Below are 12,309 nucleotides of genomic sequence, written 5' to 3'. Positions count from 1 at the left end.
AATGCGTTACCTAGGGAGGTGGTAGAATCTCCTTCCTTAGAGGTTTTTAAGGTCAGGCTTGACAAAGCCCTGGCTGGGATGATTTAACTGGGAATTGGTCCTGCTTCGAGCAGGGGGTTGGACTAGATGACCTTCTGGGGTCCCTTCCAACCCTGATATTCTATGATTCTATGATTCTAATATATTTTAAAAACTCCTCCTCATTGTCCTTAACTCTGCTGGCCATAGATTTCGACTTGTGTCTCTTTGTTTCCCCTTATCAATGTTCTACAATTGCTAGCATATAATTTATATTCATTTCTATCAACTTCCCCTTTCTTCCATTTGTTATATATTCTATTTTAATTTTTTATAGCTACCTTCACTTCCCGTCTAAACCATAACCAGCAAAGCCTTCTTCCTCAGTTGTGGGATTGTGGCTTTTTAGGCATCTAGTAAGGAGTTCTTAAATAATAGAGATATCTAGGGATTTAAACAAGGGTGGAGTAACGAGCTGGGAGGAAAAGGAAAACTTTCTTTCATTCAGCAGAAAAGTACATTGCTGAGAGAGTATCTAACAGCAACTCTGATTGGCTGAGAACCTGCACATGTGGTAGTATCAATGCAGAAACACAAATGTATGAAGAGGTCACCTGCAGTAATATGATCTGGTTAATCTTCTGCTCCCTGGTGTGCAGGTCCATTTGGTGGTATAAGATGGATGTGTCTCCCCCAAACTGAGCACTCAGGCTCCCAATCAGGGAATTGGAGGGGGCCTCATCAGTCACAGGTTCTTCTTCCACCTTCTCCCCTTCCTCCTTAGGTGGTACAGCCTGAGGCTGAAACTCAACAATCTCCTTCCGAATCTGAATATCCAAAAACACAGCAGGTCGATCAACTATATACATTATCTCAGAATCATTTGTGTAGAAAAGGCCCCTTCGTCCTTCCATTTATAGCTAATAGGATTCCAAAAAGTAATCAGTTCAAGAGGTCCAATTCTACAATTAACCCCTAGTTCTAGGATGTAGACAAAATGCTTAAAATTAAATATATTTTTGTACTAAAATAACCAGTGCCATTTGTTTTAGTTTCTTCTTTAAGTTTTATCTGGGATACTAATGGAGCTTAGAAACAAACGCCTACCTGTTTAAGCATAGCTAAGACGTTCTTGAAGAAGGCCTGGAGTTAACATCTCTTCCTACTTTTCTGGGGAATTGGGAGGAGTGAGATTGTACCTTAAAATCAGCTGACTCGAACTTCTTTAACTGCAGGACCCTTTCCAAGACTTCCAACTCTTCTTTACTACGTTCTTTCATTGGGTAATTTTTCACCTCATAGGCTGCATGGAAGCACTTGTAAAATGAGATAAAAAGACTAGAATAAAATTTCCCCAGTTAAAACATCATTCAGTTCAGCTGTACTCCAAGTTGGTAAACAGTTACAGTGACTCGGCTTTATTGCTATGAATAACATTGAGGAGGAATCATGAGCAATATAAAATATTGGAGGGTCTTTAGAAGTTAAAAAAAATTGATTTAAAATGTCTTCAAAATTAAAGAAATAAATATAAAACCCCTCAAGAACCTGACCCTGTGCTCCTTACTCAGGGAGTTTTACTGGAATTAGAGTGCAGGATTGAGGCTTAGGTTTGCCCTATCCTCGGGATCTTCTGAGATCTTCCGTTTATTTGTCCAATCATTATCCTTCTGTTTAATTTATAGGCTCAGCTGGGGTGGGATTTGCCTTTCTTTGTGTTTCTAGTAGTACTTAACAAATAATACAAATATAATAGCAGTTAGCCTTGGTAAATGCTAATCTACTTCAGAAGCTCCTTGTTCTAGCAAGCTGCACAAAGGAATTCTGTAACTAAGTGGAATTTCAGGGTTGCTTGTTTGCAAATCAACACCCAATGCTCCTCCAACTCAGAGCTGTGCAGTTCTGCAACCTCTGGGGGGAAAATATCTAAGGGTTTCTATGGAGAGCTGGGTAAAATTTTTCACATGAATAGCTATTCACTGAAAAATGCAGTTTTGGTTGACTCAGAATTATTTGGAAATTGTACCTGATCATTTTAGTTGAGAAAAAGTTTTTCAGAGCAACCTTTAGAAAAAATGAGTGAATAGATTAGTTGACTCACATAATACAAATTAAAAACGGAACAAGGAGCAAAAGTAAATGTTTCTATATATGAATAGATGAAATACTATTTTCTAGCACATTATTAGAACTGTATAACTAGATTCAATTTGAATCCACATCTCCTGCCTCATAGATGTGTAATCACTAGACTATACAGTCATTCTCAGGCCCAATGAATATTTAAACAATTATACAAAGTGGAACAGGTTCAACAGGAGAGACTGAGAGCAACCCACCCCAGTATAACCCACTCACCTGGCAGGAGGGAGCTCTGAGTTAAAGTTCCTGCTACAGAATGGGGATTCAAACCTGGGTCTCCCACATCCCAGGCAGGTGCTCTAGCTACTGGGCTAAAGATTAAAAGGGGGAAATGTATGCATACATGTTATCTGAAGAAAAAAGAAAAGGAGTACTTGTGGCACCTTAGAGACTAACCAATTTATTTGAGCATGAGCTTTCGTGAGCTACAGCTCACTTCATCGGATGAAGTGAGCTCATGCTCAAATAAATTGGTTAGTCTCTAAGGTGCCACAAGTACTCCTTTTCTTTTTGCGAATACAGACTAACACGGCTGTTACTCTGAAACATGTTGTCTGAAGCTGGCTCAGAACAGACTTTGCTGACAAATTCCAAACATTTTCAAAACAGAGTATTTTTCTTGGATTTTTTGGTTTTCTGGCTGAACTGAAAATATTCACCCAGCTCTGGTTGTATGTGTTTTGGGAAGCAGCAAGTTCTTTCCCATATGCTCTGCAAGCCCAAATTGTGGTAAGCTTCCGCATACTTAACCTCAATACCTTTATGAGTCCCAAACTACAGGGGAAAGGTATGAAATAAAGTGACAGTAGAAGTTACCTTAATTGCACGACCTTTTATGGACATGGAGTCCCAGCATTCCTTTTTGATGACATCACGCAGATAGCACTTGGCTAGATTCTCCATCTCAATCTCCTTCCTTATCTTTTGGGATTTTTTTTGGGGGGGGGGAGGGGGGAAGCAGAGGGAGAAAGAAGTATGGGATGCAAAATAAAGCAATTTTCAATGGGTCCCTCAAGTAAACACCACAGACGTTCTGCATTACTAGTACTCAGCACTAAAAACACTGTAGCACTTTGCACCTTCAAAGTACACCACAAATATTAAACTAACATTTTAAGGAAGAAAAAGGCAGAGAGGTTAAGTGATGTGCCCAAGGTCACTGTGGGAATATCAGGGATTAGAACTCAGTAGTTCTTGGCACAGACCATATTCTCTACACAAATTTGGTTTTTAAGTGCAAGATAGGTTAAATAACCAACCTGATCCGTTCATTTCAAGATCTTTCATAATGCTAATTTATTTATTTATTTATTTACAGTTGGGCAATCACATTTATGCTGCTACTTAATTTAACACCTTACAAACTTTTCTGCTTGGATTTGCTCCTTTCGTGCTCTCTCTCCTTTGCTCCTACCTAATCCTCTCTCCCTTCCATGCCTATCATTTAAAACATTTTCATGCCATACTACCATACCTTGGCCACTTCTTGTTCACTCTCCACCTGCAGCCTTTCCTGTTCTTCGATGTCCAGGTTGAAATCCTGCTGGTCCAGTCTCTCAATATCAGGCACCTGTTCATTTTCATACATCATTTCCTGAATCTGAATTTTATTTAAAAAGTACAAGGAGCAAAAGTGAATTCATCTGTATATGAATAGAAGGAATACTATTTTCTAGCACATTATTAGACTGTGTATCAGATAAGAGCTGTTCTATAAATTATTAAACTTTTAACTACCCTCATGTAGATTTCACAATCTCAGCTGAAGAGGGTTGTATATACATAGGGGTTTATATATACATAAATATTTTTCTTCCTCTTTCTTTATGCTGGTTTAGAGGTGACATTTGAAAATAAGTGTCTGAGTTCCTTTTCAGCATGATTATTTATTGTACAGCACGCTCAGTATTCTGGCTATAAGCTTAAAAGAAATAGCTTATTTGCATTTTTGTATGGTTGTCTTAATTCATGTAACTTGAATACCTTTCATAACATGAGTATGAGTTTGCCAACTTTCTAAAGAGGGAGGTGCTTTATTTTTAGTACAGTGAAAATCACTTATGTAAATGTTAATAATAATAAATATCTATTTCTTCTATTTGACAGCAGGCATTTTTAAAGAGACATTGTCAAAGGTGACAGACCCAAAATTTAACCTATCCTAAAAGTGAAACTCTCTTCTGCAAATCTTGATCCTGAATTATCAATATTATTATCTACATTTTACATGCAGGGAGCTAAGCCACAGGTGTGTAGTGACTTGCCCACGATCACAAGATAGGTCAGTGGCAGAGCTAGGAACAAAAGCCTGGATTTCCCATTTCCCAGTCCAGAGCTTATCCTGAATCACAAGGCCTGTAAAATTTAATTATATACTACTGACTGTGACCCAAATTCAGCAATACACTTTAGGTCATGCTTAACTTTAAGCACCTGCTTAAATCCATCCATTTCAGCAAAGCACTTAGGCCTTGATGCAGTGAAGCATCCCTATTCAGAAAAGGCATTTAAATATGTACTTAGTGTTAGCATGTATTTAAGTCCCAGTGAACTCAAAGTTATGCTTTAAGTTAACTTTAAGTTAAGCATGTGCTCAAGTGCTTTCCTGAATCAGGGCCTTTAGGGTATGTCTACACTTTGGGGTGAGATTCCCAGCTCAAGGAGAAATACTCCCACTCATCCAGCTAGCATGTTAAAAACAGAGTGTAGCCATGGCAGTGCAAGTGTTAGGAAGGACTAGCCACCCCGAGCATGTGGCTAGGGTCTCGGGTGGGTACGTACTCAGGGCAGCTACCTCTTCCCGCTGCTTGTACTGGCTACATTCTACTTTTAGCATACTACCTTGATCAGAACTAGCATATGTATGTCTCCTCAACCTGGGACTCACACTCCTAGCTTGAAGTGCAGACATCATATACTCTTAGTTTCATTACAGTTAGGAACCTGCTTAGGCTCTTTGCTGAATCAGGGCCTATGATGTTGGACAACCCACAGCCAAAACAATTCAGGGTGATTGTTTCGGGATCAAGTTTGCAAGGTGCTGAGTTTCCAGTGTCTTTGACTCCCATGTACATCAATAGGAGTTGAGAGCACAGAACACTTCAGAGGAGGCAGGCATCAACTTGCCAGATGGGGCCTTTGTTTGCAGGATTCATTTCTATGTTAGTACCCTAACTCTTCACAGCCTGAGAAGTCAGGCAGAGCAGAGGGGCAGTGACATGTACACTAGTGAACCAAACTAAAGGCCAGCTAGTAAGGCTCTGCCTTACAGACAGCAATGTGGAGGGGACAGCAGCCTCTGCATGTGGGTGGTGAGAGGACATGCAGGGGCCAGTATACTAGGGGACGTAATCTACACAAGATATAGGGCTGACACAAATTACTCCCCTTTTGAAGTAAAAAGGGAACTCAAGTCTGGTTCCTGGTATGTTCCTAGTGCAGTGCACCTATGTGCTATGCCTTGCTCAGGGCTTGTGGCAAATGGAGCCTAGACCTGGTAGGTATTATTAAAGCATCCACGGAAGCAAACTAAAGGTGGCAGGTGGAACCAATTTCCCTGGAAGCAACTTGTGAACAGTCTCAAACACTCACAGTTTTACGGAGCTTTTTAATTCCTTTTTTCAGTTCTTTCCTCTTATCAGCAAACTTCTTGATCTCTTCTTTGATGGCCTGGGTGCAATAAATATATGATTGAAGGAAAAAAGTAGATGAGAAGAAAAGAAAAGAAATGACTAAACTTTGGATACAAACATTTTACACATTTAAAACCTGGAATTAAGGAGCGGATAGACAACAGCAAAAGATTCATTAAACTGTGCAGCATGTATAATCTGTGCATTGAGGGACACTTTTCCCTCATCATAGAAAACACAAACTAACATGGAAGTCAAATGATGAAATGACTGAGAAACAACTGGATCACATTGCCATCAGCAGACCACAGAGAAGATCGTTGCTAGATATTCAATCTTTTACAAGTGCTGATGTAAGAAGTTACCACTACGTTCTCATTGGAACAGTTAGCTTGTCTTTTTAGCTTTATTCCAAGAAGAAAAGAGAGATGGTATTTGATGTGAAGAAGATGTTTGACCCAGAAATCAGGAAGGTTTTTAAAATCCAGCTCATAAGGGGATTTCAGGAGTGATGGTTAATGAATGATGATATACAGGAACAATGGGCTCACTTCAAAGATGTTTTTTGGGAAGCTGCCACAACTTCATTCGGACCAAGAGGATCAAGGAAAGAAGAGTGAATACGGTCAGGCACATGGAAACTGACTGAGGAAAGAAAAGCCTTAAAAAAGAGGAACGTACAGGCAACATGACAAGAAGAACAATGTACATTACAACAAGAATATGTGAAGAAAGATGAAGTCAAGTCATGTTGGATAGATAAGAAAGAATAGCTTGATGAAAAAGCGAGAGAAGCTGAAGAAGCATCAGTGAGCGATGACTAAAACTATTTCAGATGTGTAGGCAATTTGTCATCACGGTTACAGAGTCACAGTGGTTTTATAAAATCAAAAGATGAAAGATTGTTAACAATGAAAGTAAAACAAAATAAATGATGGTGAGAACATTTTAATGAAATACTTAACCAGCCAGAGCCACCAGTACTAATCGATGAATGCAGAGAAGGTAAAGAATTAAATATGTCACTGCTAGAAATTTCAGAAGCAGAAATAAAAGAAGCAATTAGGCGGCTGAAAAATGGCAAAGCACCTGGTCAAGATAAGACAACCGCTGAAATGCTTAAAGCTAGGGAGGATGTGGTACTACATGAAATGCATAAACTTTCTAATACAGTTTGGATAGAATTATTTTCTCCCAGAGGATTGGAAGAAAGGTGTGATCTGTAAATTACCAACAAATGGTGTGCGATAATTGGTGAGGAATAACACTACTTTCAGTATGTGGAAAGTGTTCTGCAGTGTACTACTGAACAGAATCAAACTGGATATAGATGAAAAATTGCAAAATGAGCAAGCAGGCTTCAAACCAAAAAGATCATGTATAGATCACCTCTCTATATGATGACTGATTGAGAAAGGGCTTGGTTACCAGAGAAGATTAGTCTTGAATTTTATAGATTTCACCAAAGCTTATGACTGCATTCACAGAGAGTCACTATGGAAGATCTTGAGACAATATCGGCTTCCTAGAAAGACAGTGTGACCAATCACAATGCTGTATGAAGATTCAAAACACTGTGTAAGGACTGAAGGTGGAGAGACCATTGGTTTGATATGGTCATTGAAGTACAGCAGCACTGCATTTTATCACCTCTTCTTTTCTGCATTGTTATAGATTATGTAATAAAAATAGCAACATCAAAGGAAGATACAGGAGTTATGTGGAACAGAGTAAAACTTCAAGATCTAAACTTTGCAGATGACACTGTTCTGTTGGACACAGGTGACGGTGCCATGAAAAAAGACTACCATCAATGTCAAATGTGAGTCTGCCAAAGTAGGATTAAGAATCCGCCAGAAGAAAATTAAAGTCATGATCGCTGAATGAGGAGGCAGCAATGATGGTGGGTATGTGATTGATCGTGAAAAGTAAGACATGGTTAACAAGCATGTATATCTTGGAGGCACATTCAGTGCTGGTGGGCAACTCCATAAGGAGGTAGAAGCAAGAAGTGGAAAGGCAAGTGGAGCTTTTTCAAGATTGGCAAATATCTGGAAAAATAAGGAGATTCACACAAGAACCAAGATAAAATTATATGATGTCACTTGTGATACTTACATTGTTGTACGCTTCTGAAACTTGGCAAATGCTAGAAGCTCACAATAGGAAGCTTAATACATTCCATCAGAGATATCTGTGGAGAATACTTGGTGTCCACTGGCAGGATAAAATAACCAACACTGAAGTGTTACAAAGGACTGGTCAACAGACTGTAGAGAAACTGATTTGAGAAAGAAGACTGAAGTGGTTTGGAGATGTTGTACAGATATCAAAAAAACTTATTCCTAGACAAGCCCTTGTCTGGAACTACCTGTTAGAAGATGGAAAAGAGGAAGACAACAGAAGACACGAGAAAACTATTGAGAAAGATGCCAATGCCATGGAAACAGATTATGATGCAGCAAGAAACAGCGAATTGACATACAGAGGTGAAAACACTGGGCTGCTTGAGGTGTCAGAAGGCACAGGAGCATCTTATCTGATCTAATAATCAAAGGTTTTAGAACCAAGTCCTTTTAGCGTAACCTAGCCTTGTACTAGTGGATTCGAAAGGGAAAAAAAATTTCCTCTGGACTAATTAAAAGGTGAAGTGAATTAACAGATCATACCCATTCTGGAAGCTATGGTGGCCTGTTGGGTTCTAAGTTTTGCAGATTGATCACTTAGGGGAAATTTTACAATTCCTCTGCACCTCAGTGACTCTGGAATTTGCTCCCTCCTTCCTCTTCTTCAAAGTGGATTCACAACTTTACACAGTCCAATTGCCATTAATGGCAACTGGATGGGCGTGATCCTGATGCAAGATGGACTCCATAGTCTGAAAGCCCTCAGTCAGCCCTATGAGGAACAGTGCTCTTTCCTGAGATCACCCAGGAAGACAATGATATTTGTCAGGCATTTCCTTTGTTTTCTCCCCTCCCTTCACCTGAAAGCACAGATGATACATAGAGCTCTATCTTACATGAGGACCATTCACCAGCCACATATTTGTGTGTTTGAAAAATATATGTACTAACAATAAAATCAGCAGTTGCCAAGGTCACAAAGCTCTACATCTCCTTTCTTCCCTTCTTAGCCCTGCGAGGCATTTCTGTCTTTTTAAAATGTGGTCCTTTCTTTGCACAGGAGTCTTACTCCAACAATGGCTTGGAACAACCCCAGGGTCTTTCAGATTTACCTCACAATCCTAAGTATTGATTTAACAATGCAGTGAAATTCGGTATGATGGCTCGTGGGAAGAAGGAAGCACATTTGCTTGGTTTCTGATGCTGATCCATTTGTGCAAGTTTCTGAGTCATATTTTTAGAAAATCTTTCTGGGCTTCAGGATAATCAGCCTGCTGCTCAATGGCTCCAGTTGTCAAAGAGTCTTATTTATTATTTTTACGGCAGTAATGTGTAGAGGCCCCATTGTGCTACCACTATTCAAACATATAACAAAGAAACAGTCCCTGCCCCAAAGAGTTTACAATCCTGGGCCAAGATTTTCAAAAAATGATTAGTGATTTTGGGTGCTCAACTTTCAACACCTTCACGGGGCCTGATTTCCAGAAAGTGCTGAGTATCCACTCTGAAAATTAGGCCCCCAAGGTGAGGCATCCAAAATCACTAGTCATTTTTGAATATTTTGTCCCTGGTTGGTGCCTGTTCTATAAAAATACCTTCTGTACTTTCTGGTTGAGCCAGGTCATTTCATCAGTACTGAGTATGTTCAGGTTGAGGTAGCTATCTTCATCCATCACTTCCACACTTGGTTTCTTCTGGAGCGTTTCCTGACATTCAAATTTTAAGCCAGGCATTTACACAGATCTATTTCCAAAATGCCTAGTTCAGACAATACATATTCCACTCAATCCTTTATTCATACTTCACACTTTCTATAAAAACTGCCTCAAATATGAATATTCAGAGAAAACAAGAGAAAATTTAAGATAGCAGATTGAAAAATTCAGGTAAATTCCTAAGGAGTACTTCATCAGAAGATGTATTACAATGTTCTTCTCATCTCCCTGGCAACTTCTGTGTTAGGGTCTGAACCTGCAAACCCTTGCTACCGTGCATATGTACTATAGTACAGATGACACCTGGAAAAACTGTTTTGCATCATCACAATAAAAAATAAGTCTGACGTTAATAAATCCAATTGTCTAGGGCAGATTTGAATAGATGTAGTGAAATCTGAGGACATGTGAACACCTTGGTCCCTAAAACTATTCTTATTTTCATGAGAATTCTATCCCAGAAGTAAAATAATTAAACAAAGACCACTTATTCTCAGGATTTTCCCCCTTTCGCCTAGAAACTCTCCTAGGGGAAGAGCACTGTGTCAGGATACAGTAAACTTTGTACATTTGTAATGGTGGATCAAATTTCATCTCAAGAATTATCAACATCTTTTCCCCCACCCCTTTAAAGATAATTTTTTTTTTTTCAAATTTTTAAAAAGTTTCAGACCTGAGACTCCGTTTCCAAGGATGATTCCAGTAGGGACTCTGTTGCAATGTTCCACTCCTCCATGGACTTTAAAACAGCATTTTCATTGTAAATTGAGTTGTTCAGAAAGGCGAGAATGAGTCGCCAATAATCAGTAGCTTCCTTAATTTCATCTTCTCCAGTCCTACTGGTAAAAAGGAGGAACTGACATGTTTTTCTGTGTATTATGGGAAAGGCTGAAGAATTTAAAACCTTTTATTACAATATATTAAGCTGATCGAAATTTGGAAATTCCAGTACAGGCATTTCAGTGTTTTCACCCCGAAGTGGGACTAAAGGTCAAACTATTGAAATTTTTCACACCATGAAAAATTCTGAAAAATTACGATTTGGAAACATCAAAACATTTCGTTTTGAAATTTTCAATCAAAATGAAATGTTTTAACAGTTCCAAATTGAAAAGTTTTGTTTTAAGTTGGGTCAACATTAATCCTTGCATCCGCCTCTGTGGTGCCTCATGGGAGTTGTAGTTCCAGGTCCCTCATAACTCCATTCCACACTATGTGCTCTGCTCCCCAGCTGGACTTCACCTCCCTTGATATACGGTGGTTTCTCCCTGTGGCTGAGCCACTGCAGTGCTACATGGGACTTATGTGAATCCATATAAGTATGGATCCAGTGAGCCTCTTCCAAATGGCCTATTTGGGGCTGGCTGGCAGGGAGCCCACATGTATGGTATTCAGTGGCATAAAGAGATCCCTATGTGTCGCTACTATACCTGCCACTCTCTATGCAAGTCTTAAGTGCATCCATAGAGTGAACGGAGCAGCTTCTCTGAGTTGCGTTGAATTTCAAGTTAAATCTTTAATCATAGAATCATAGAAATGTAGGGCTGGAAAGGACCTTCAGAGAACATGTAGGCCAGCCCTCTGTGCTGAAGCAGGACCAAGTATATCTACACCATTCCTGACAGGTGTTTAACCTGTTCTTAAAACCCTCCATTGATGGGGATTCTACAACCTCACTTGGAAGCCTATTTCAGTGCTTAACCTTATCCTTATAGTTAGAAAGTTTTTCCTAATATCTACCCTAAATCTCACTTGCTGCAGATTAAGCCCATTTCTTCTTGTCCTAGCTTCAGTGGACACGGAGAACAATTGATCACCATCCTCTTTATAACAGCACTTTACATATTTGAAGACTGTTACCAGGTCCCCCCCTGTCGTCTTTTCTCAGGATTATACATATCCAGTTTTATTAACCTTTCCACGTAGGTCAGGTTTTCTAAACTTTTTATCATTTTTTTGCTCTCTGTTGGACTTTCTATAATTTATCCACAGCTTTCTTAAAGTGTGGCACCCAAAACTGGACACAATTCTCCACCTGAGGCCTCACCAGCACTGAGTAGAGTGGGACAATTATTTCCCAGGTCTTTCAGACAATACTCCTGTTAATATGCCCCAGAATGATATTAACCTGTCTCACAATTGCATCACGCTGGACTCGTATTCAATTTGTGGTCCACTACAACCCTCAGATCCTTTTCAGCACTACTACCACCTAGCCAATTATTCCCCATTTTGTATTTATTCCTTTAATTTTTCCTTCCGAAGTGTAGTATTTTGCACTTGTCTTTACTGAATTTCATCTTGTTGATTTCAGATCAATTCTCCAATTTATTTAGGCCATTTTGAATTCTAATCCTGTCCTCCAAAGTGCTTGCAGCTCCTCCCAGGTTGTTGTTATCTGCAAGTTTTATAAGCACACACCCCACTCCGTTATTCAAGACATCAATGAAAATGTTGACTAGTACCAGGCCCAGGACAGACCCCTGCGGGATATCACTAGATAAGTCTTCTCAGTTTGACAGCGAACTAAGCTTTGAGTGTGGTCTTTTAATCAGGCGTGTACCCACCTTATAGTAATTTCATCTAAAACAGATTTCCCTAGTTTGTTTATGAGAATGTCATGTGGGACTATGTCAAATGTCTTACTATGAACATACAGCATAAATCTGCATATAT

The 12,309-nt window shown here is 39.4% G+C and overlaps 1 protein-coding gene across 6 annotated transcripts in view; it reads right to left on the bottom strand.

The window, feature by feature from the left end:
• Positions 1-12,309, bottom strand: part of CFAP43 (cilia and flagella associated protein 43) — an 89,444-nt gene that overhangs the window by 39,296 nt on the left and 37,839 nt on the right. For 3 of the 6 annotated variants that reach the window (XM_037903958.2, XM_043551818.1, XM_043551820.1), the window contains 7 exons: positions 10,307-10,472; positions 9,514-9,624; positions 5,752-5,829; positions 3,635-3,760; positions 2,977-3,081; positions 1,218-1,334; positions 633-845 (listed from right to left, as the gene is read on the bottom strand). In XM_037903958.2, the coding sequence (XP_037759886.1) occupies positions 633-845; positions 1,218-1,334; positions 2,977-3,081; positions 3,635-3,760; positions 5,752-5,829; positions 9,514-9,624; positions 10,307-10,472 (916 nt within the window). The remainder of the gene's footprint in view (positions 1-632; positions 846-1,217; positions 1,335-2,976; positions 3,082-3,634; positions 3,761-5,751; positions 5,830-9,513; positions 9,625-10,306; positions 10,473-12,309) is intronic. The other 3 variants (XM_043551817.1, XM_043551821.1, XM_043551819.1) reach the window with 2 other exon arrangements.

This window comes from Chelonia mydas, chromosome 7, assembly GCF_015237465.2.
Source record: "Chelonia mydas isolate rCheMyd1 chromosome 7, rCheMyd1.pri.v2, whole genome shotgun sequence".
Classification (NCBI taxonomy): Eukaryota; Metazoa; Chordata; order Testudines; family Cheloniidae; genus Chelonia; species Chelonia mydas.
Note: the sequence above shows the minus strand (reverse complement) of the source record. Positions and strands in the feature narration are given on the sequence as shown.